This window comes from Dendrobates tinctorius, unplaced genomic scaffold (assembly GCF_039654945.1).
Source record: "Dendrobates tinctorius isolate UK_male_01 unplaced genomic scaffold, ASM3965494v1 ptg000016l, whole genome shotgun sequence".
In the NCBI taxonomy this organism is placed as follows: domain Eukaryota; kingdom Metazoa; phylum Chordata; class Amphibia; order Anura; family Dendrobatidae; genus Dendrobates; species Dendrobates tinctorius.
In genome coordinates, this window is record NW_027361684.1 from 88,421,668 (window position 1) to 88,446,678 (window position 25,011).

General features: G+C 45.0%; 1 protein-coding gene across 5 annotated transcripts in view; it reads left to right on the forward strand.

Annotated features, from left to right (window-relative positions):
- Positions 1-25,011, forward strand: part of USP9X (ubiquitin specific peptidase 9 X-linked) — a 255,269-nt gene that overhangs the window by 129,946 nt on the left and 100,312 nt on the right. For 3 of the 5 annotated variants that reach the window (XM_073566031.1, XM_073566033.1, XM_073566032.1), the window contains exons 10-27: positions 1,387-1,539; positions 1,696-1,800; positions 2,491-2,706; positions 2,828-2,964; positions 3,776-3,909; positions 4,057-4,144; positions 4,871-5,213; positions 6,555-6,650; positions 6,887-7,098; positions 15,838-16,078; positions 16,898-17,047; positions 18,280-18,400; positions 19,825-19,955; positions 20,498-20,773; positions 21,006-21,122; positions 21,208-21,333; positions 21,650-21,816; positions 23,826-23,934. In XM_073566031.1, coding sequence (XP_073422132.1) covers positions 1,387-1,539; positions 1,696-1,800; positions 2,491-2,706; positions 2,828-2,964; positions 3,776-3,909; positions 4,057-4,144; positions 4,871-5,213; positions 6,555-6,650; positions 6,887-7,098; positions 15,838-16,078; positions 16,898-17,047; positions 18,280-18,400; positions 19,825-19,955; positions 20,498-20,773; positions 21,006-21,122; positions 21,208-21,333; positions 21,650-21,816; positions 23,826-23,934 — 2,922 coding nt within the window. The remainder of the gene's footprint in view (positions 1-1,386; positions 1,540-1,695; positions 1,801-2,490; positions 2,707-2,827; positions 2,965-3,775; positions 3,910-4,056; positions 4,145-4,870; positions 5,214-6,554; positions 6,651-6,886; positions 7,099-15,837; positions 16,079-16,897; positions 17,048-18,279; positions 18,401-19,824; positions 19,956-20,497; positions 20,774-21,005; positions 21,123-21,207; positions 21,334-21,649; positions 21,817-23,825; positions 23,935-25,011) is intronic. The other 2 variants (XM_073566034.1, XM_073566035.1) reach the window with 1 other exon arrangement.

The window sequence follows — 25,011 nt, forward strand, 5'->3', positions numbered from 1 at the left end:
CTTTCATCCAGGGAGTTTCCCGATTGGTTCCTCCCTACAATCGTCCGCTGGATACGTGGGACCTCAATCTGGTTCTAACAGCATTGCAGGCTCCACCCTTCGAACCTCTTAGAGGAGTTCCACTCTCCATTCTGTCTCAAAGTGTTTCTTTCTAGTGGCGATCACCTCGTTACGCAGAGTGTCGGAATTGTCAGCACTTTCCTGCAGACGGCCTTTCCTAGCCTTTCACCAGGACAAGGTGGTTCTCCGCATGGTACCTTCCTTCCTTCCGAAGGTTGTGTCCAACTTTCACCTCAATGAGGAGGTTTCACTGCCATCCCTTTGCCCGGTTCCGGTTCATAGTGGAGAAGGCTCTGCATACGCTTGACCTCGTCAGAGCATTGCGGATTTACGTGTCCAGGACTGCACCTTTCCGGAAGTCTGATTCCCTCTTCATTCTTCCGGAAGGTAGTCGCAAGGGGCTGCCGGCTTCCAAGGCTACCCTTGCCAGGTGGATCAAGTCCACCATACATGAGGCCTACCGACTTAACAGTTCCCCTCTTCCGGCCGGTATCACGGCACACTCTACACGGGCAGTAGGGGCCTCCTGGGCCATTCGGCATCAGGCTTCGGCACAAGTGTGTAAGGCGGCCACTTGGACTAGCCTACACACGTTTACGAAACACTACAGTGTTCATACCCAGTCCTCAGCGGATGCGAGCCTGGGTAGACTGGTTCTGCAGGCGGCAGTGCCCCTAACTTAGGGACCCGCTAGCACAATATTCGTCCATTGCTTCCCACCCAGGGACTGCTTTGGGACGTCCCATGGTTCTGTGTCCCCCAATGAGGCGACAGAGTAAAGGATATTTTTGTGTACTCACCGTAAAATCTTTCTCTTAGCCTCTAATTGGGGGACACAGCTCCCACCCTGTTGCCCTTATGGGCCGTTGTTTACTGTTGAGTTCTCATATTGTTCTTTGAGCTCGTACATAGTAGCCTTCTTACAGGCATGGTTATGTTATTTGGTTACGTTCCTCCTTATGCTTTGGCGCAAAACTGGAGAAGGCTGACGCCGTCCAGGGGTGTATACTGCAGAGGAGGAGCCAAAGTTAATCTTTTTCAGATTATGCATAGTGTCGCCTCCTAGTGGACAGCAGCATAACACCCATGGTTCTGTGTCCCCCAATTAGAGGTTAAGAGATTTTACGGTGAGTACACAAAAATCTCCTTATTGCAACAAAAAGTTCTTGGTTGCAGTCCTAATGCTAAAAAAATTTTCAACCCAAAAAGAAAAATCCCAGATGTTGTCCACTTAATGAGTTACTTGAGTTGGTTGCTTTATAGAGGTTATGATTTCAGAAGTACTGTTTCCGAGATCTTTTTTTTATCCGTGTACTTGTGTTCTAGGAATGGATTCAGCAGAACAATATCCTATCTATTGTTTTGCGGGATAGTCTTCATCAGCCACAGTATGTAGAGAAACTGGAGAAAATTCTAAGATTTGTCATCAAAGAAAAAGCCCTGACATTACAAGATCTTGACAATATATGGGCAGCACAGGTAACAACTGTTGCCCTCTCTGTTTTTTTATTTACATTTTTTACTCTTCCCATATATTTAGCCTGCAAATGTTTGTTCGTTCCAATCTTGCTTGAACTTATTGTGACACATATCAGGAATTAAGATCTTTTCATTACTACGTTTGTGCTCTTTCAGGCAGGAAAACATGAAGCCATTGTAAAAAATGTCCATGACTTGCTTGCTAAGTTAGCATGGGATTTTTCACCAGAACAACTTGACCACCTCTTTGATTGTTTCAAGGTAAATGTTTTAATAGTGCCTAGTGTTTTAATATGCACACCGCTTTATTTATTTTTTCTTTAAATACTGGTCTATAAGATGCGCTGGAGCAGGGGCACAGGATGTGTTTGGTGGTCCAGCGATGATCTGACTCCCATTCCAGGCTGGTGTGGAGGCTCTGCAGACATTTTAAGAAAGCCTGGAGCCCCCGCACTTCCATTGTGGCCTTCAGGAAAATGGTCGCCAGAGGCGGAGTATGTGCAGATTGAGATCTCATTGCCAAGATGGGAGTCAGATCATAACCCTGCAGCGTTGGACCACCGAACACCCCCTCTTCCCAGGCCAGGGCCGGAAGAATCGCCTGACTCCTGCTGCTGCCACACTCCGGCTAAGTACGTTTGGGCTAAAATATGCACCCCCATTTTCCCTAAAAACTTTGAGGGGGAAAAAGTGCGTCTTATAGCCCGAAAAATACTGTATTTAAAATCCCTAATCTATTTTAAAGTAAAGAAAAAATTCTGAATTTGTAGTTTCTTAGCAAGTTATTGCAAGTGAAACTGCTACTGCATTTCTTTCCTACCCGTCACAGTAACTAAGGCAGGGCAATATTTTGTATTGGTGAAACTCGTTCACGTGTAGAAACATTGTATTGGATATTAAAAATGCATTTACATAGCACACTGCCAACTTTGACTTGCCTTGTTTTTCTAGGCTAGTTGGACAAATGCAAGTAAAAAACAACGTGAAAAATTATTGGAGCTAATACGACGACTAGCAGAAGATGACAAGGATGGTGTGATGGCTCACAAAGTGTTAAATCTCTTATGGAATTTGGCTCACAGTGATGATGTACCCGTTGATATAATGGACCAAGCCTTGAGTGCTCATATTAAAATTTTGGATTACAGCTGCTCGCAGGTGGGTAAAGTGAGTTCATATTTTTTTTTCTTGGGCACTTTTCTGGGTTTTTGGCAATTACCACCCATCCAAGTTACACCATCCCATGTTGTGTGCCACAATTAAACAGACCTGTTTTTTGCCTATGCAGGATCGAGACACCCAAAAAATTCAGTGGATAGATCGTTTTATAGAAGAATTGCGTACAAACGACAAGTGGGTCATTCCAGCCCTTAAACAAATTAGAGAAATTTGCAGTTTATTTGGTGAAGCGCCTCAAAACTTAAGGTAAATAGTAGTGTTAAAGTAGGTCTTGACTTTGTAAGACATAACGTTTTATTTATTTTTTTTTTTATTTAAAGATAGACTTCAGATTTATGAGATGATTGTCATAATACAATTTGTCCGCGGTCTGAGAAGCTTTCTGATGTCAGTGTCTTTTAAGAAAACATAAACAAGTTTTCATTATGAAATATATGTTGTATAATGAAAAATATAGCAGTAGTTTTGTATTATGCCAAATATATTTTTTTCTAACAAGTGAGATAAATGTCGATAAAGGTTTGGAGTAAGGGAACCTTCACATGGCTGTATCTTTGTGTTCAATTTGGCTTACAAATACAGAGTGGAGCATGTGCTTGAAACTCCGAAGTGTGCATCTTTCTATGAGATTCTTCCTCTATACAATACTAATGTAAAATACCTCAGTGTGAAAAAGATCTTATAGCGTACATATCAATTGGTCAGAACTGGAGATGGTGCAAACTGATTCACAGTATCCAGTTCAGCTGCATCATTAATAATCTGTGGCCCTGAACAGTCTCCTACCTGCCATATCCATGGCTCTTGTTTTGATTAGCTGGCCATCCACAACTTTTGTTAATTACGCTGCAATGTAGCACCAGGCCAACTAACCAAGAGTCAAGGATACTGTCAGGAGGCAATGCTTAAGATTACCATTCAGCGGCCTCAGATTACTGATCTGTCTGCTGGATTAGGTCTTCTGAATCGATTCGCACCAACTCTAGTCAGAACGTTTTGTTTTCATAGTAAGAATGATTGGTACCAAATGGTAATTTGTTGTAATTGTCTCCATTAGTCAGACACAGCGCAGCCCTCATGTGTTCTACCGTCATGATTTAATTAACCAGCTCCAGCATAACCATGCCCTCGTCACTTTAGTTGCTGAAAATCTCTCTTCCTACATGGACAGTATGCGACAGTACTCAAAAGGTAAGTGACACTTAATAAGATTTACAGAAATATCTGTAATCTTTGTAAAGATATTATCACCCTTTATAATTCACCTCTATGTTGAAGCAAAATGTTGCAGTTGCTGATATGACCTCAGTTGCTGATACCATTTCTTTTCTGTTGAAGAACATGGCGAGTACGATCCACAGACAGTAAGGCCGGGCAGTCGCTACAGTCATGTGCAAGAAGTCCAGGAAAGGCTAAATTTTTTAAGGTAATTTTTATAGAGAAATGTCTCCAAGGATGTTTATCTTTCTCACTGTGGAGGTCATGTACATGTGGTGCAATTACGTTTTAGTGGACAGAACTAATTGTATCAGCTCCATGTTTGGCATATTTTAATATTTGTAATTGTGCCAAATGTGCATGGACTTTCCCACCTTTGGGCATTTTTCTGAAGTTATCCTTATATGCGTCAGTCCCCCCCCAAAAAAAAAAAAAAAAAAAAGCAAAACACTTTATTCACATAGCTTTGGAATATTGGCAACTCTTTGTTTCTAAAGGATTCATGTGAAACAGGTTTGCAGATCAACCATTGCAGATTAACAAACTAAAAATAAGACCCTATCCATGCCTTGTCAATGACCTCTGCTGGAAAAAAAACTTCTGACCATTTCTGGAATCCCTGTGTAATGGATTCAGGCAAGACTGTGGCCCAGAGCCTCTGCCTGATTATGAAGCCCTTTGGACACGCAGTGTTAACATCTGTAACTTTCCCTGTGTGTGCACACCATGTGAATAAAAAGAAAACGTGATGTGTAAACTGACAGATGAAAGACAAGGATTGTGGGCCCTGTTTGCCAGTGCTTACAATCTATTATGTACTGTCATTTCATTATTGACACAGACCTGAGCCTTTAAAACTATTTCCAAAATTATTTCTTACATGGGTATTGGTTTAAAATGTATTTTTTTTTTTTTCTCTCCTTTTTTAAAACAGATTTCTACTGAAGGATGGTCAGCTCTGGCTTTGTGCCCCTCAGGCGAAACAAATCTGGAAGTGTTTAGCTGAAAATGCTGTGTACCTTTGTGATCGTGAAGCCTGTTTCAAGTGGTATTCCAAATTGATGGGTGATGAACCAGACTTGGATCCGGATATTAATAAAGACTTCTTTGAAAACAATGTGCTACAGCTCGATCCCTCGCTCCTAACAGAAAATGGCATGAAATGCTTTGAACGTTTTTTCAAAGCTGTTAACTGCCGGGAAGGGAAGCTTGTAGCTAAGCGGCGAGCTTACATGATGGATGACCTGGAGCTCATAGGACTTGACTATCTTTGGAGGGTGAGTGTCTTCAGCTCACATCACTACATTAAATACAGCAAAACTAAGATCGCGATGTCTTTACTAGGTTGTCCAAAATTATTTTTTTTTCTTCAAGAGACAGGGATTGTGATAAAGCAATATAATGCTACTCGCCTCTCTGGCTGCAACCCAAGTTTCAGTGCCAAAGTTTCATCTATGTTGCTGCTAGATCGCAGCATAATGAAGTATATGGAGGCACACTGCGATTCATTAAGTAATGCAAGAAGCAAGTCTCAGTCAGAACTAGTTGAATTTTTTGTGACTTTCTTGTGGTAGTACTGTGCACATCACAAAGGGACGGCATTAATCTGAATTCTGCTATGTAGGAGTTGTTGACGTGGTGTTTAGTCCAGGTTGTGTTGACTTGTCGAGCCCCTAATAGCTATAGTTTACTTCTAGTCAGAGGTATCACATCTGAGGCCAGTAGTTAGCCACAGCAGTGAGATACTGGGAAACACCTGATTGCATACTTAACGCTTTATAATGGTTCAGGCTAGTAATTGAACAAAACAGTCATACATAGTGCAGGATTAGCTGCACTGGCGTGCCTGCCTTCTTATACTAAAAAAAATAAATAAAATGAACAACCCCTTTTAAATGTGTCTTGAATAGCATTTTATGTTTGGCGTTTTTAAAGTGCTTTGTACTATTCCTGTGGTTCATGTAATAATGCTATGCACTGAGTGGCCAAACACCTAGTGAAAGCTGCTGGTCAAAATGGTAAAATATTACCTTTTCTTTTGCTGTTTTACATTTGTTACATAGCCCCAGATATTAGAAAAACTGTATCCTTGATGTTTATGGTTTGTTCACATTAAAGTCTCATTTTACTAATTCTGCTAAAATTGTCAGCAAGTCTAGCTGTGCATTCAGCAAAATTGTTGATGTAATGACCGAAACCTCAGAAGATCGGGGACTACAAGTCATGATTGGATTGCTTTAAGACCAATCTGAGAGTGTCACAGCATGCAATATGAACAGCGCCCTACAAACTTGTCCCGTTGCTCTGAATCGCAGTAGTTATAGCTTGTTTTGGGTATTTTTTTTTTTTTTTTTTTTTTTTTTTTTAAATATAAATGCCTTATTTTGCTTTACTTTATGTAGAACACCCAATTATTAATGGTAACAGCACTGATTGCCCTGTTTAATGAGCTAACCCTACTTGAACGATGATGGGTGGTTAACACTCCTCCTGAAATCAAGCATCAGCATTTAATAAAGGAAAAGTGTATTTTAGCATTTCTTGCATACAACGTTGCGATAACTTGCTATTATGTTACCCAGGATATATGCTTATTAGGTTGTTTGTGCTTTTTGTAGGTTGTGATTCAGGGTAGTGATGACATTGCGAGCCGAGCAATAGATCTTCTCAAGGAAATTTATACTAACCTTGGTCCGCGGTTACAAGTAAATCAGGTAAGATTGTCCTGGTTAACACTGCCTCTGACTGTAATGCCTTTAAGATTGTAGGATTGCATTCGTTCCCTGGCACAATAATGGTCTAGTGTTAGAAATAGCTGGAAATGAGTCCTATTATAGAGGTCTGTTCTTCAGCAGTTGCTTGTCTTTCACTTAAAATATGCTGTTATATTACTATAGCTGAATGAGCATGCTAATATGTATTGCTGATCGTGTTTTCACTTTAACTTTAGGTGGAGATACATGAGGACTTTATACAGTCTTGCTTTGATCGCCTTAAGGCCTCATATGACACATTATGTGTGCTAGATGGTGACAAAGACAGTATTAATTGTGCACGACAAGAAGCCATACGAATGGTCAGGGTTTTAACAGTCCTCAAAGAATATATAAATGAATGTGACAGTGACTACCATGAAGAGAGAACAATTCTTCCAATGTCCAGGTACTGATTACTTGTAACGGTATTTTCAATGGTAGTGTTCTCAACAGCAGGTAGTTTGCTTACTAAATTTACAACTCTTGATTGTTATGAGATTAGGTTCAAAGTGCTTGGTTGTGGGCTTTAATCCAAAAGGGGTTTTTACACATAGCGATATCGCTAGCAATATCGCTAAAACGTCACTGGTTTTGTGACGTGCTAGCGATATCGCTGTGTGTGATACTTACCTCCAACCGGCTCCCCCCGCTGTCCATCGCTGATCGCGCAGCTCCATTTCTCGTCGTCTGCTTCCTGCTGGGCTTCCTGCTGTGACAACAAGCGACGCTGGACGCGGGCAGAAGGACGCGAGGATCGCTGTGTGTGAAAGGTGAGTATCGTGCGCTGCGTCGCTGCTGCTTCGCTGTGAGATCTTTCTGTGTGAAAGCTCACTAGCGATCATTTAGCGATGCACCAGCGATCCTGACCGGGTCAGATCGCCGGTCGGATCGCTGGTGCATCGCTAAATGTAAAAGGGCCTAAAGTTAAAGGAATACTTTGGGGAGATTAAAAGTGTTCTAATGGCTATGCTTTCATAAACTAAATTGAACATGAATAGTTCTTTCAAATGGTGGCAGTACCTACGATTCAGTGTGCTGGAGCTCCTCGGTACCCTCACCCGTTCTGGGAGGTTGCATCACAGGTGGCGTGGCCTGCTCCTGACTTTTAGTAGCAGCCAGTCTCCTGATAATATCTCAGATCATGCAGTCTGAGATCCAGGGGCATGGTTAGGATGTGACCAGCCCCTGTCAACCAGCAGTCAGTTTATGCTCAAACTAAACTAAAAAATGTGTGGTCATTTTGCTTTCTTCGGCCTAATTTGACTCATTTGACTAATTGACTAATTTGAGAATTATTGTCTATGTACATTGGACATTTTAGTCTACACACTCCTATTTAAAATACCAAGTTCTCTCTGTCCTAGTTCCAATGCTGCTCGCCGCTGTCTGCCCGCCGGGTCCCTTTGTCAGTGCTTGTTCAGACAGAGGGCGCGCACTGACTACGTCATCGCGCCCTCTGCTGTCTGAACATCACTGACAGAGGGACCCGGCAAGCAGACAGTGGTGAGCAGCGTTTGAACCGGGACAGGTGAAGATAGCATATACTTACCTTCCCCTGGCGCGTCTCTGCAGCTCCGTTCTCTCACGGATCTCCCTTCCTTCCTTCAGCGGTCACGTGGTACTGATCATTAAAGTAATAAATATGCGCATATTCATGACTTTAATGAGCGGTACCATGTGACCACTGTAGGAAGGAAGGGAGACCGTGGGACAAGCAGGGGGGGCTGCAGAGACCACGCCGGGGAGGTCAGTATGATGTGACACCCCCGCTCCCCCCTGGCTATATGACTCGCGTATAAGCTGAGTATATACGGTAGTTTATAAAGGTGTGCATATTTAGATTGTACAGAGCAGACAGGTAATTAACTACCTGGCTGTAAGTTCTTAGCCCCAATACCCTAAAATAATCCTGGATAACACTTTTAAAGATGTGCATAGTTATACAACCACATTATTTTAGTTCTTTATTAGGCTAGTTTCACACTAGCGCTTTGGAGCGCAGCGACGGCCTGCGCACGGCCGCCGCTAAGCCCCACCCCCTGCCACGCCTCCGCCTGTAGCTCCGCCTACCGGCGCATGACGCTGCATGCGTCCTGCGTCCCCTATCTTTATCACTGGGGGCGCAGGCCGTGCGCAGTATGCGCCTTTTTGACGGTGCGCCGACCTGCGCCAAACGCAACCTGCTGCAGTTTGGTTGCGCCGGCGCACCGTCAAAAAGGCGCATGCGCCGCCAAACGCATACTGCGCACAGCCTGCGCCCCCAGTGATAAAGATAGGGGACCCATGCAGCGTCATGCGCCGTTAAGCGGAGCTACCGGCGGAGGCGCGGCAGGGGGCGGGGCTTAGCGGCGGCCGTGTGCAGGCCGTCGCTGCGCTCCAAAGCGCTAGTGTGAAACTAGCCTTACTCTGTCACCTCATTGGGGGATACAACCGTGGGTGTTATGCTGCTGTCCACTAGGAGGCGACACTATGCTTAATCTGAAAAAGATAAACTTTGGCTCGTCCTCTGCAGTATACACCCCTGGACGGAGTCAGCCTTCTCCAGTTTTTGCTTAGTGTCGCAAGGAGGCACACCTAAAAATTTTTACTCAGTCTTTTCTTGTTTTTTTCCAACGGACTACACTCCCAGCATGGCTCCCTCCTCGGTCCCCTATTAGGGGTACCCGGTTGAGGTCGAGGTGGCTATTCCCCATGTCGCTTCTTCCCCAGTCCCTCGGGTACTGGTTCGAAGTCGAGACCCCCCCCCCCCCCTCCTTCCCCAGTTTCTTTCGGCTCTGGGTTGAGGTTGAGGAGAGGGTGAAGCCCCCTGACGGTGACAGCAGCACCCTCCCTAATCCCCCTCTGGGGATATTAGGTTGAGGCACCGCAGGTAGGGCCTTTGTCAGGCACCATTGAACCGTTTACAGACCCAGGGACCCCAGCCCAGCTGCGGGCTCCTGTTGCGACCGGGGGAGGTGCAGGCAGGCATGGCACTTGTCAGACGGGGCTCCCTGCGCATCTGTCTCTGCGGCAGCACCAGCTGCATAGCGCCCCAAGGGACCCTCCACAGGACCCCGGTCGTGCTCATGACCCCACCGCTAGCCTTCCTTTCATTCCAGGGAGGTCTGGGTTAAATCCGACTACCCCCCGGACAACCGCGCCGTCCTGGAGCTATTCTGGGCATGAGGTCTCAAATTTAGGCCGCGGCTTCGGCCTAGCTGAAATCGCCGCCTTATTCCCGCCCCCTGGATGATGAAAATGACACTCTGCAGTGTCATAGGAGGGGCGGATCGAGGAAGGAATGGCGCGCTTTTACATAGCTCAGCGTGCCCTTTTCAGCTCTCCGCCCCCTTCCGCCTCCACCTCCAGAATCCTGGTGGCCATCTTGCGGCAGCAGAAAACATAGCTGAAGCAACACAGCAGTCTCTGGGGGGCACAGGACCGTCAATTGTCGGCGCTGGATCTAGGGGCACACCGGTGGGGTAAGATCACAGCTGGGTTCCCTTACCCAGTTGTGAATTCATATTACCTATAATGCTCCCCTATACTTCCCTCTGCATAGCCACCCCTATAGGGCCCCTGCTAGCCAGCCTCTAAGCACTATGTCGGGCTCAAGAAAGAGGACCAGGCAAGATTGTTTTTATACATTCTGCACAGCCTGCAAGTCCACTCTCCCCAGTGGCAGCACGTACCGAAACACTGGGTCCGAACCCCAAGACGTCCCTACCAACGCTTCTGCGCCTGCGACCACGCCGGAATGGGCTACTCGGATGTCGCAGTCTATGAATAACCTGACCGCCACACTACTGCAGGGTCATGTCTCGGCTATGAACGTTACCCAGCAAAGGGACAGCCCGTCTCGGGGACATGCCGCTTCCGACAGTCTCAGACGAAAGCGGACCCACAGGTCGCGTTCATCCGCGTCCTCACATAGCACTCGTTCGTCCCCCTCCAGGGAGAGACACGGTGGCTCTAGATCACCTTCACCGTCCCCTGACAGACAGACAATGCGGATCTCCACAACGATCCCCGACCACAGAAGACCTCCGCCCTAGTTCACCCGCTAGGAGCTCCTTAGCGATGCACAAGACTCAGAAGGCATATGTGACTCTAACTCAGACACCGAAACAGAGAATTCTGATACCTTGTCCCCCTAGTAATACAGCGCTAGTTGAGGATATAATCTCCTCCATCCTTCGGGTGCTGGACATTTCTGATCCAACCCCGGAAGCCCCAGAACACAAGAGTTGTTTCAAGACTGTTCTGAAACCACCTTCCCTAATCACCTGGAATTTCAAAAAATACTTTCTAAGCATTTTTCGCAGCCTGAGAAAAAATTCGCCAATTGCAAATACTTAGAAGCAAAGTACCCCTTCCCACAGAATGACACTAAGGAATGGACAGATCCACCTGAAGTGGACCTCCCAGTCTCTAGGCTAGCAGCACAGACTCTTCTTTCACTGCCAGACAGCTCAACCCTCAAGGACGCAGCAGACAGGCAGGTAGAACGCATGGCTCGTTCAATCTTAGAAGCGGCAGGATCTTCTGTGGCTCCCGCGTTTGCTTCAGTCTGGGCGGCCAAGGCCATTCTAGCCTGGGCTCAAAAATTGCAACAGGGCCTCCAAGCTTCAAATCCTCAGCTGTCGGACCAGGCGGTTCAAATAGCAGTAGTAGCAGATTACGTGATCCATGCAGCTTTGGATTCTGCAAGAGGTGTAGCGGGAATAGCATCAAACGCCATCACAATCCGGCGTATCCTCTGGCTGAGGGAATGGAAAGCGGACGCGGCCTCAAAAAAGTCCCTCACAAATCTCCCATACTTCAGTGGGCGTCTTTTCGGTGAAAAACTCGATACAATGTTATCAAACAAACGCCACCGGGCGTAAGAGTACCTCTCTCCCTCAATTAAAACCAAAACGCACGTTTAAAAGACGTAACCAATCTCGTTTCCGATGCTTTCGGAATTCTTCAGGCTGGTCGTCTCGCGCCCAGCACAAAATCGTAACCGCTCCCCCCCCCCCTCAGAGACAACTCAAGGGCGGCACAGAGGCCAGACAGGACCTGGCAGTCAAAAGCAGGCCAGGCAAAGTCCAAAGGAGAAAAATCTGACTTTCTTCTCATCATGACTCTAAGCATCCGGAAGACACCCCACTCGTAGGCGGATGACTGCTACTCTTTCAGCAGGTCTGGCTGCCTATTACAGAAGACAGGTGGGTCAAGGAAATAGTGTCTTCTGGATACAAGATCGTTTTTTCTACCAGCCCACCGAACCGGTTCTTTCTCTCCGTTCCCCCAAAACCACCACTCAAGGCTTGAGCCTTCCATTAAGCGGTTTCCTCCCTCCTTCAAACAGGAGTGATATTACCGGTTCCTGCAGACGAGCGCTTCCGAGGGTTCTACTCCAATCTGTTCGTAGTTCCCAACAAGGTAGGCAGTGTCCGACCCATACTAGACCTAATACAACTCAACAAGTATGTTCGGGTTCGTCATTTTCGCATGGAGTCCCTCCGGTCAATCATTGCGTCCATGGAGAAAGGAGAATATCTCGCCTCCATAGACATACAAGACGCATACCTGCATATACCAATTGCTCCCGCCCATCAGAGATTTCTCAGGTTCGCAATCGACCAGGACCACTACCAGTTCGTTGCCCTCCCGTTCGGACTCGCCACGGCTCCCAGAACGTTTACCAAGATCATGGCAGCCACCATGGATGTTCTACACTCCAGAGGCATAGTAGTCGTTCCATACCTGGACGACCTTCTCATCAAAGCCCCCACCTTCAAGGACTGTGAGGTCAACGTCTCAGTCACAATCGACACTGAGTCGCCTGGGATGGTTAGTCAATTTACAAAAGTCATCGACTACCCAGAGTCAGTCTCTGACCTTCCTGGGGATGCTATTCGACACCTCCAGGGGTCTGGTGCTCCTCCCCAGTGACAAGACACTGGCTCTCCATCTAGGAGTTCGCATACTCCTCCGCAATCCCCCCCGATCTCTCTGGTTTGCCATGAGAGTCCTCGTCAGGATGGCGGCAGCAATGGAGGCAGTACCATTTGCCCAGTTTCACCTCAGACCTCTTCAACTGGCCATCCTCAAGTCCTGGGACAGGAATCCATTCTCCCTCGACAGGGAGTTGCGGTTAACATCAAAAGCCAGGATGTCCCTACACTGGTGGCTCAAGCCAACCTCGCTTGCAAGGGGAAAGTCCTTTTCTCCCAGGCCAATGGAAGGTTTTGACCACCGACGCAAGCCTGACGGGTTGGGGAGCGGTGCATCTACATCACAGGGCGCAAGGCAAGTGGTCACCAATGGGAGCGACCAATGCCCATCAACATCCTGGAGATTCGGGCCATCTTCCTAGCATTGAGAGCCTTTCATCACTTGTTGGCAGCCTCTCATGTCAGAATACAGTCGGACAATGCCACGGCGGTGGCATACGTGAACCATCAAGGCGGGACCCGCAGCATCCAGGCGACGAAAGAAGTGACACATATCCTCCACTGGGCGGAGGACGTGAGGTCGGTACTCTCTGTGGTCCACATTCCGGGTGTGGACAACTGGGAAGCCGACTACCTCAGCAGACAAGGAACGGACTCGGGGGAGTGGTCTCCATCCTGAAATTTTGTCAGATCTGCCATCGCTGGGGGACCCCGGATGTAGACCTGATGGCATCCCATCTCAATGCCAAGGTCCCCAATTTCATGGCCAGGACGCGCGATCCAAGATCGCTCTGTGCAGATACCCTGGTTCAAGACTGGACCCAGTTCCAGCTTCTGTACATTTTCCCACCCCTCCCCCTGATCTCCAGGGTCGTGAGGAAGATCAAGCAAGAGGGAGTTCCAACCATCCTAATCGCACCAGACTGGCCCAGGCGTACATGGTACGCCGACGTCGTACAACTCACAGCAGACGCCCCCTGGCGTCTCCCCATCCGTCCCGACCTTCTGTCACAAGGCCCGTTCTTCCATCAGAACTCGGGCTCTCAATTTGACGGCATGGCCATTGAGACCTGGGTTCTGACCCAAGCAGGTTTTTCACCGGATGTCATTACAACCATGATCAGGGCACGGAAGCCAGCTTCCTCCAGGATTTACTACCGTACCTGGAAAACTTTCTTTACTTGGTGCGAATCTCATGGACAGACTCCACTCCCTTACTCTCTCCCAAAGGTTCTTGGCTTCCTTCAATCGGGCCTGGACGCCATTCTATCCCTGGGCTTGCTTAAGAGCCAGGTGTCAGCGCTCTCAGTGCTCTTTCAGAGGCGCATTGCTAACAAGCCGCAAGTGAGGACTTTTGTCCAAGGGGTTTCCCGGTTGGCTCCCCCTACAAACGTCCATTGGACACGTGGGACCTCAACTTGGTCCTGACAGCATTGCAGGCACCTCCTTTTGAACCCCTTAAGGAGGTCCCTCTCCGCCTTCTATCACAGAAGGTGGTATTTCTAGTGGCAATCACAAAGTGGTTCTTCGTACAGTCCCATCTTTCCTACCGAAGGTTGTGTCCAGCTTCCATCTCAATGAGGAAATCTCACTGCCTTCTCTTTGCCCGGTTCCGGTTCATAGAGTGGAAAATGCTCTACATACGCTTGACCTCGTGAGGGCATTGCGTATATACGTGTCTAGGACTGCTCCCTTCCGGAAGTCTGACTCACTTTTCCTCCTTCCGGAAGGCGTTCGCAAGGGCCTACCGGCTTCCAAAGCCACCCTTGCCAGGTGGATCAGGTCCGCCATACAACAGACTTACCGCCTTCACAACTCTCTTCCGGCCGGTATCACGGCAGTCTACTCGTGCGGTAGGGGCCTCCTTGGCCATTCGGCACCAAGCCTCGGCTCAACAAGTGTGTAAGGCGGCCACTTGGACTAGCCTCCACACGTTTACAAAACACTACAGTGTTCATACCCAGTCCTCAGCGGATGTGAGCCTGGGTAGACGGGTCCAGCAGGCGGCAGTATCCCAAGTCTAGGCAACTGTCAACACAATATTCGTCCACTGCTTCCCACCCAGGGACTGCTTTGGGACATCCCACGGTTCTGTGTCCCCCCCAATGAGGCGACAGAGTAAAAGAGATTTTTGTGTACTCGCCGTAAAATCTTTCTCTTAGCCTCTAATTGGGGGACACAGCTCCCACCCTGTTGCCCTTATGGGCCGTTGTTTTGGTTGAGTTCTCATATTGTTCTTTGAGTTCGAACATAGTGGCCTTTTTACAGGCATGGTTATGTTATTCCAGTTGTTTCACCTGATGCTTTTGCACAAAACTGGAGAAGGCTGACTCCGTCCAAGGGTGTATACTGCAGAGGAGGAGCCAAAGTTAATCTTTTTCAGATTAATAAGCATAGTGTCGCCTCCTAGTGGACAGCAGCATAACACCCACGGTTCTGTGTCCCCCAATTAGAGGCTAAGGGTGGTTTCACATTTGCGTTTAAGGCCGCAGCGTCGGCCTGCTCACGGCCGCCGTTAAGCCCCGCCCCTTGCCGTGCCTCCGCCAGTAGCTCCGCCTACGGACGCATGACGCTGCATGCATCCTGCGTCCCCTATCTTGAGCACTGGGGACTCAAGCCGTGCGCAGGTATGCGTTTGGCGGCGCGTGCGTCCCTTTGACGCGCCGAGCGCACCAAATTGCAACCTGTTGCGTTTGGCGCTTGTCGGTGCAGCGTCAAAAGGACGCATGCGCCGCCAAACGCATACGCTCACGGCCTGCGTCCCCAGTGCTAAAGATAGGGGACGCATGCAGTGTCATGCACCCGTAGGCGGAGCTACTGGTGGAGGCACGGCAGGGGGCGGGGCTTAGCGGCGGCCGTGCGCAGGCCGACGCTGCGGCCTTAAACGCAAATGTGAAACCACCCTAAGAGATTTTACGGTGAGTACACAAATCTCCTTTTTTTTCCACCCAAAAACCTTTATTTTTCAATGGAATTATGCAAACTATGGGTGACATTAAAGGTGGGAAAAAATGGTACTTTTTGGTATGATGTATTTTTTTTTGAAGTGACAAAATCATGGTTTGTCTCTTTACTATATAAATACCGTAACTTGTATTTAGAGCAGATGTTATGTATTTGTAATATATTCTTATGTAATCTTTCAGTCTTTCATGCCTCATTGTGTTTATTTTGCCAACATCAATAGGATATTTCATAGCTTCAAATGTCTCCCCCCCTTCTAGGGCTTTTCGTGGCAAACACATAACTTTGGTTGTGCGATTTCCAAATCAGGGGCGTCAGGTGGAGGATTTAGACATATGGTCTCATACAAATGATACAATAGGCTCTGTTCGGCGTTGTATACTTAATCGTATCAAGGCTAACAGTGCACATACGAAAGTTGAACTCTTTATCGGTGGAGAGCTGGTGGATCCTTCAGAAGACAGAAAGTTAATCGGCCAGTTAAACCTGAAAGATAAAACCGTAAGTATATTATTTTTTCAAACTATATCTTATAGAATCATAGAATCGTAGAGTTGGAAGGGACCTCCTGGGCCATCTGGTCCACCCCCTGCTCAAAGCAGGATTCGCTAAATCATCCCAGTCAGATGTCTGTCCAGCCTCTGTCTTAATAAAATATAAACTGTTTTAATTGAGTCTTAATTGTTGTGGCCATAGATACATAAAAATAATCATTTTTGAGCGAGTGTGTTCTTACTAGTCAATAGAGCTCACACAGTATTCTTAGGGTATGTGCACACACTGCGGATTCACCTGCGGATTTTTCCGCGCAGATTTGCAGGTAAAACCGCAGGTAAAGTGACCTGGGGTTTTCCCCTGCGGATTGACACCTGGACAATGGAACAGGTGTCAAACCGCTGCGGAATCCACAGAAAGAATTGACATGCTGCGGATTTAAAACCGCAGCATGCACACTGCGGATTTGAAATCCCATTGGCTAACATTGTACTGTACACTGTCTGCGGAACTGCTGTGGATCTGCAGGGCCAAATCCGCAGCGGATCCGCAGCGTGTGCACATACCCTTACTGTTCTGGATTTCTGCTAGCTTCTTACTACTGATGGGCAAGGATTTGGGCTGCTGTGTGCTTGATGGTGTCGCATCTCTCCTGTCGTGTTCCAAGGAAGATGAAGTATTCCTTCTGTTGTAGTCTTTGGTAGAAGTATAGTTCTGTATTAGTGCTTGGATTCTCACATATATTGCAGCTGCCATAAAGCGCTCGCACATTGCAGTGTAAAATACAGGACATTTTGGAGTAAAGATAAATATGCTTTGTTACAGTTGATTACTGCCAAGCTGACACAAATAAGTTCAAATATGCCTTCGAGTCCTGATAGTTCTTCAGACTCCTCAACTGGGTCTCCTGGAAATCATGGAAACCACTACAGTGATGGTCCAAACCCAGAAGTTGAAAGCTGCCTGCCTGGAGTGGTCTGTATATTTACTGAGTACTCACTAACGCTAAGGCTTTAGTCACAATGCAATCCTAGCTTCATTTTGTAACCCCTCAGCCAATTTTCATTTTTAAGTTGCTTCTCACCTGCCTCAAAGAGCTGTCACTTTTTTTAAGCCATATGAGCATTTTTGCATGACAAGATTTAAAAGACACAATCCACTTTATTGTACAATGTACCGAAAATTGGGTTGAAATGGTGAAAAAAATGCAGCGCCACAATTTTTTTTTCTTCAAGTGTTTGGGAGACAATACCCCAATATTAGTGATGCTGTAAATTGTTTTTTTTCTTTTTTTTTTTTTTTTTTTTTTTATGTGAAGAAAGCGTAATTGGAATTTATTTTTTTTCTTTTGTCCTTTTGAGTTCTTGAAAACTTATGGCTATGTTTTGAGTTTCTAAGTACCAACATGGTAGTGACTGAGGCCTTTAGTATGCTGCCAGCTGCCATGGCAACCCATTGGTGCCCCATAATTGTAGGAATTTACCATTAAAGATGTTTTGCTCCTGAGCCCCCTCTTCCAACACTGACGCCTTTAGTTACTTAGTTACTTAGGTGGATGATATGGAAGATTGCAGTGAATATTGATGCATCACCTTTACTTATCAGAACTGAGTTTGTGTTTTTGATAGAAGACTGTGCAAGTCTTAGGGTGTGTGCACACGCTGCGGATTCTTACGCGGTTCCGCAGTGGATTTGGCCGCTGCGGATCCGCAGCAGTTTTTTCTGCGGTGTACAGTACCATAATATCCTATGGATATTAAAAACCGCAGTGCAGACGGTGCAGATTTTTCAGCGCGGTTTTCCTGCGGTTTCTAAACCGCAGAAAGAATTGACATGTCAATTCTTTCTGCGGATTCCGCTGCGGTTTGCCATCTCCTCCATTGTGGAGATGAAAAACTGTAGGGCAAAACCGCAGGTCTTTTGACCTGCAGATTTACGTGTGGATTTTACAAAATCCGCACGGCCAAATCCGCACCCCAATCCGCAGCGTGTGCACATACCCTTATAATCAAACAGTTACCCTGCGTGAATAAGACTATTGGGAACAGGGCTTATTAGTACAGCACAAATCTTATTGGGTACTCCTGATTTCATTGGCAATTTAGTGCATCAGTGGATATACTAACGCTCTGTAAACTAAGTAACCATTACAATTAATGTCAAACTTTTAATAGTGGTTTTTAATATATATTTTTTTTGTGCTCCAGATAATGTCATTGCACCACCGGTATATCTCCTTTCTTTGGCAAGTTGCTGATTTAGGCAGCAGTCTAAATATGTCACCTTTACGTGATGGTGCGCGTGTGCTGATGAAACTCATGCCACCAGGTAAGTACACATAGTCTGGTTTATGTCACTACTTGTGTTTTTGACGTATTCCTGAGCACATTGGTTCACAATGATCAGAATCTTTTCAGGATTACCTGTCAAACTTTTAACCAGGTAATAATAATTTAACATCTTATAGGGAACATGTCAGCGCCTGCATGCTGCCAGATCCATGGCAGCAAACTGATTTCAGCTGGGGATTTTTTGAGCTTGTGCCTGCTGTCAGGTTCCCTTTAACATTCTTTCATGTCTGTTTAGGAAACATTTGTCTCCCCCCACCCCCAATAATGGCTTTTATTTCATATGAAATAATTCTGCAGCATCTTTTCCAATAACTGTGTCGTGCCATTCATCATTCCACCCATATTCGTTTGTTTAAGTAAACTGACAAAAGGGTTGTCAGCGGTGTCTTTACTGTCTCACTGGCAATAAGTGTGCATGATGCATCCCCAATTTGTTTATGAATTCCTCAAAAGGCTGAGATAAGATGTTCCAGAACAATTCAGTGGTGAATACAAGTATATAAAAAAAAGTTAAAAGCAATAATTTTTTGTTGCACTTTTTTACTACTTATGCAGTCTAGATACAGGTCTGACATTGACTAATTTGTTGTGCAAATGTAAAAATTGAAGGAAAATTGCTAGAGTTTTCCTTCTTAAATGCTTCTGGGGGTTCAAACCTATAAACATCGGGGCAGCTTGGGAAGCCAGCGTTCAAACAAAGCTGGATGTCTTATGGAAAAGGCAGAGATTTCCATCTCTGCCTTACTGATCACATCACTAAACCAATGCTGTGCATTCAAGATAGGAACTGCTAATTGTACTTTCACCTCCAGACACTCAACGATCATGTGCTTGCTTGGTACGGGCAGGAGCCAGATTGGCCCTGCTGTGCAGTCAGAAGGTAAAATTGGCTCTAGCTGGCACTAATATGCCAGTCTCAGCTGTGTAGGAAATCGGCAACAAATAAAGGTATTTAAGTGTTGAAATGTGTCTCAATCAACATAGGGCGGAAGCCGGTTGTGCTGCACAGCTGGCATCTGCCTCCAGCAGCAATGACCAGCGCTTTCTTTCATTGCTCTGGTTTACCCTTTAAATGCTGCTGTCTGTTGTGGCAGTGCGCTATACTGGGTGCCCAGCTTCCCGTCCCACCCATAAGATTGTGCCATGCTGATGACGTCTTTTAAAGGAACATTTTAAAAAGTTATTTCACTTGGCATAAGTGGGGGAAAAAACAAAAGCCAGGAAGAGCTTAAAATGACTGAGGGTTTGTGTTTTTTTTTTTGTTTGTTTGTTTTTGTTCTTGTGCCTAATACGAATAGCATTTCTGTCTATGGTTCTCTCTGTAATAGCAGTGTACATGCTCATGTGACTTTTGGAACTGTCAGAGTTCTTCCTATCAAACGCATGAATTTGTTGTTTTAGACAATACCATAGTGGAGAAACTTCGCTCAATCTGTTTAGACCATGCCAAACTTGGAGAAAGCAGCCTCAGTTCATCCTTGGATTCTCTCTTCTTCGGTCAGTCAGCTTCACAAGTTTTATATCTGACAGAGGTGCGTTATTATAATGTAATAAACTGTGCCTAGATCTTGAGAATATTTTTTGTAAAGGGAATCTGTCACCCCTTTTTTGAGATATCATATAATGATATCATTCAATTGTGTGTCACATAAGGATTCTCTTAGTACTTTTGCTTCCCCCCGACCCTGCACCTTTCATGCATAAATACCTTTTTTATATCGGTTCAGATGTATGTAAACTGCCACAGTCCAGTCCGCTGGGCGGGGCTTATTCACCTGCTCCCCCTTCCTGTCTTGCTCTACATTTATTTTTGTGTAGAGCAAGATAGGGAGGGGGGAGCAGGTGAATAAGCCCCGCCCAGCGGACTGGACTGTGGCAGTTTACATACATCTGAACCGATATAAAAAAGGTATCTATGCATGAAAGGTGCGGGGTCAGGGGGAAGCAAAAGTACTAAGAGAATCCTTATGTGACACACAACTGAATGATATCATTATATGATATCTCAAAAAAGGGGTGACAGATTCCCTTTAAGTATGGCCTTACAGTTAAACATTTTGGGTGTGATTTCTAGGTTGTTTATGCCTTGTTGATGCCTGCCAATGCACCCTTGGGAGAAGATGCTAGTGACTTTCAGTATAACTTCCTGAAAAGTGGTGGTTTGCCGCTGGTATTGAGCATGCTTACTAGGAATAACTTTCTGCCAAATGCTGATATGGAAACAAGAAGAAGTGCGTATCTTAATGCGCTGAAAGTCGCCAAATTGTTGCTTACAGCAATTGGTTATGGGCATGTCCGTGCAGTCGCTGAAGCTTGCCAGCCTGCTGAAGGATCAAATCCAGTGTCACCGGTAGGTTAATGATTTGAGAAACTTTTTAGCTTTTTTTTTTTTTTTTTTTAAACATTTGTGTGTTTTCCTATATGTATGGATGTGTATGTATTACACATTTCAAATAAGCTTTATAGCCAGGACAAAATAACCATTAGTTTTGCCAAAACGTGTGCACGTCGTGCCATGGAGTTTTTATATATTTTAAAGTGGTGCAGCATTAAGTCTTAATTTATTGTGCATTTGCCTTCAGGCGACCCATGATCAAGCAGTGGTGCTACAAAATGCCCTGCAGAACATTCCTAATCCAACCTCAGAATGTATGCTGAGAAATGTAGCCATACGCCTGGCACAACAAATATCTGATGAAGTAAGCACTGGTGCTTTTTGGTTTTGGAGACTCAATTCACCACACAACTTTTTTATTAACCGTGTCAATTTTACATTTTATTTAGGCTTCGAAGTTTATCCCCGATATTTGTGTAATTCGAGCAATACAAAAAGTAATCTGGGCATCTGGCTGTGGATCTGTTCAGTTGGTGTTTTCAGCCAATGAGGAAATAAGCAAAATTTATGAGAAGGTAATACAAATGTATGCTAGCCCCCAAAAAATTTTTATGTGTTTTTTTTTTTTTTGTTTTTGTCCTAATGCAACTAGAGTGATCTGTCTGACACCATGGTGTCTGACTGAAAACAAAAACAGAGTAATCTCGCCCTGCAGTCATACTAATGTACAGATGTATGTCAGAACTGCAGACATGATGGAAAGGAGTAAGACACTGGGATGTGATTTTTACCGTGGACTCGTACAAGTAGTTTGATTGGCTCTTTGCAATCTATTATTTGCTTGTGAACAAAGCACTGGACATTAACATTTACATTGTTCTTATTTACCAGACGAACGCCGGTAATGAACCCGACCCAGAAGATGAACAAGTTTGTTGCGAGGCTCTGGAAGCAATGACCTTGTGTTTTGCTCTGATACCAACAGCACTGGAAGCCCTCAGTAAAGAGAAAGCATGGCAAACCTTTATTATTGACTTGCTGCTACATTGTCAAAGCAAGTGAGTGTTTCTAGTCACAAATGTCCTTCTGGTTGTGTTGCATAAGGGTTATGCACTATTGATCAGGTCCTAATCATACCAAAAAATAATGGTGTACTCCAGACAAACTTGACCTTTATAGCAAAGTCTCCTTCACCTTTACTACTTTATCACCCTTTTTAGCTGTTAGGGTATGTGCAGCTGTTAGATTAGTTTGCAATATATGGGTTTTAAAAAGTAGTTTCAGCTACAGTAGAAGTAAAATGGTAATGGTCCCTATTGTCAGATTACCATCAGGTTCCAGTCTTCAATTCATGTTGGTCTCTTTGTGGCTGTTCTAGCATTTGACAGACCCTGTTGATCTTTGCCATGTTTATTTGGCTAGGAGATGCAGCTAGTGTGTATTTCAAAGGTAGCATTTTATCATTGAAATACAAATTTATACCAATGGTAGGTCCTTTGCATACATTAGCTGGCTTGTAGATTTATAATGTACAGATTTTTCCCCAGCTAGGCAGGCGTTGTGTACTTACCATGTGACTGTATGGGGTTAGCATCTTTCCATTCACCTCCATCTTGAACCTCACTTTCCACTCTTACTATTTTCAAACAGTCCACACATCCGAGACCCAACTCTGACACCAGCTACTCAGCTACTTGTTTTCTTATTTCATACTGTACTGGCACAGCAATCTCGGTGAAACACTTAATCTGAAAACACAACTTTTTTTTTTTCTTTTAAAGGATTATGTTTTGTAAACTATTGTCATGTTGGGTTATCCGCAATGTCAGTGTGAGACTCCTGCTTGGGAACCCCTTCCACATATGATGGCCATTGATTTGAAGGATTGTCAAGTGAGACTAGGTTTGCATTGGAAATGACTGTCCCCCGCTTTCGGCATTATCGGCTGTTTGGCAGTGTTCCCTGACAGCCGAGCAGGTTATCGCTAATGGGGACAGCTCTTTTTGTTGACCCCCTTTACTAGCGTAAATATAAAAAATATGAATTCTTTCCAAGATTAGTCTCCTGTTTAAAGTGCTGGTCTGCCCAATTATCTAGCATGCATATTAGGCCTGTTTCACACTTCCGTTTTTTCAAATCCGTCAAAATCCGTTGTTTTCCGTAAAAAAACGGATCCGCCATTTTTTGCAGGATCCGTTTTTTTGTCCCATAGACTTCCATTACGGTTACCGCGGATCCGTCAAAAAAACGGATCCGTTTTTAAAAAAACGGATCCGTTTGCATCAGTTTCCGTCAAAAAAACAGAAACGGATCCGTTTGGCGGACACAAAAACGGAAGTGTGAAACAGGCCTTACTCAGTTTTGGTCCCTTGTGGTTGCACATCTGTATGACCATTTTGAAGAATGCTTTCCAGTTCAGTCGTGGCTACAACAGAAATGGCCTTGTTTCCTTTGCACGTTTATTTACCTTCTACGAGAAATGAGATATGAACTTTAAGGCTGTGTGCCCACATCAACGGTTTTTTCGCGTTTAAGTGTTTTTACTGGCAAAAAAAACGCTAAAATCGCTTAAAAGAAGCATTCCATCCATTTTAATGCATTTTGCACCTTTTGTGCTTATGGATGCGGTTTTTCCGCGAAAAAACGCTTCGTGGTAAACGCAGCATGCTCATTAATTTTGCGGAAAAGTCTGCGTTTTTTGCGTTTTTAGCTATTTTCTATGTGTCTGGGGACGCGCGGAAAAAACAAATCAAAAACGACGTTTTTGCCCCAAAAAATGTGTGTTTTCTGGGAAGGAGTCAGGTTTTCATGCAGAAATTTTCTGCATACGTGGGCACATAGGAAATACATGCAAAGCGCAGAAAATAATGGCACGTTGTATGCTACAGCACTGAACACAGGACTCAGTCTTAGAATGTTTTGACAATTATTGGTGTTGGAAGGCTCTGAACAGCATTGTTATACAGAAGAGCAATAATCTGTCTTACTGTAGAATGTTTATAAAAAAGCAAACACTTTTTTTACCGATCTGTAAACTTATTTAGAAAGTGTATATTCTGTTTTGCAGACTTGTGAGACAAATGGCACAGGAGCAGTTCTTTCTTATGGCCACCAGGTGCTGCATGGGGCACAGACCCCTCATTTTCTTCATCACTCTGCTCTTTACAGTACTGGGGGTAAGCCATTTTTCATATGTGTAAGATTGTTTCATGATCTTGACAATAATTTGTTTAAACTTTAGTTTAAACGTTGCCCAACTACAAGCTTAGTATAGCAAAGAACCTTCGGTCCATGAGCTTGATCTGGGTTGCAATGACATCCAGCAGAATATTGAATGCAGCTGTCAATTAAAATGTGGATCCGTACAAGATAACAAATGTTACGCGTGTTAAATGCTTTTTTATGTAATTACATGAGTTGAAAAACGTTCTTAGAAGTGGGCAAACGCCAAACGTCTGTGCTGCAGTGCTTGTATATATGCTCTGTTAATGACTTTGCCCATTTTTTTTCTGTGGACCTTGTATATTGGGTGCTGCAGTTTGATCTATAATGATACTGGACAGTGTTTGGAGGGGCAGCACTTATTCTCTGCTTTTTTTTTCTTTTTTGAAGATAAAAAGCATTTGTTTAGATTAACAGAGGCTGAGTATCGAGTTGTTTCAGTTTCATGCTGTTTTGCTATGCTGTTCATCCATGAAGACATTTATGGCTCCAAACTATTTGGAGCAAGTTTTCCTTTCATTCAGGTGGGAAATACATGGAGATATGGCTGCTAATCTGCGCTGTATTCACTTGCTCTTTAATATAATTTTGGTAGATAAGAGTGGAGAAAGTTGCAGCACAAGGTGGGTTTAGGGGACCATATTCTTCACACAGGTGGCACCTGCATCTCTAAGGCCTGTTTCACACTTCCGTTTTTTCAAATCCGTCAAAATCCGTTGTTTTCCGTAAAAAAACGGATCCGCCATTTTTTGCAGGATCCGTTTTTTTTGTCCCACAGACTTCCATTACGGTTACCGCGGATCCGTCAAAAAAACGGATCCGTTTTTTAAAAAACGGATCCGTTTGCATCAGTTTCCGTCAAAAAAACGGAAACGGATCCGTTTGGCGGACACAAAAACGGAAGTGTGAAACAGGCCTAAGACCTTTTATGCTGCATCCTGTGGATATGGAACACTCCCTTGAAGCCACATTTTTAGAGGTTGTTAAAGGGGCGGTCCAGTACCTAAAATGTTTTTCCTAAATATCTGTTT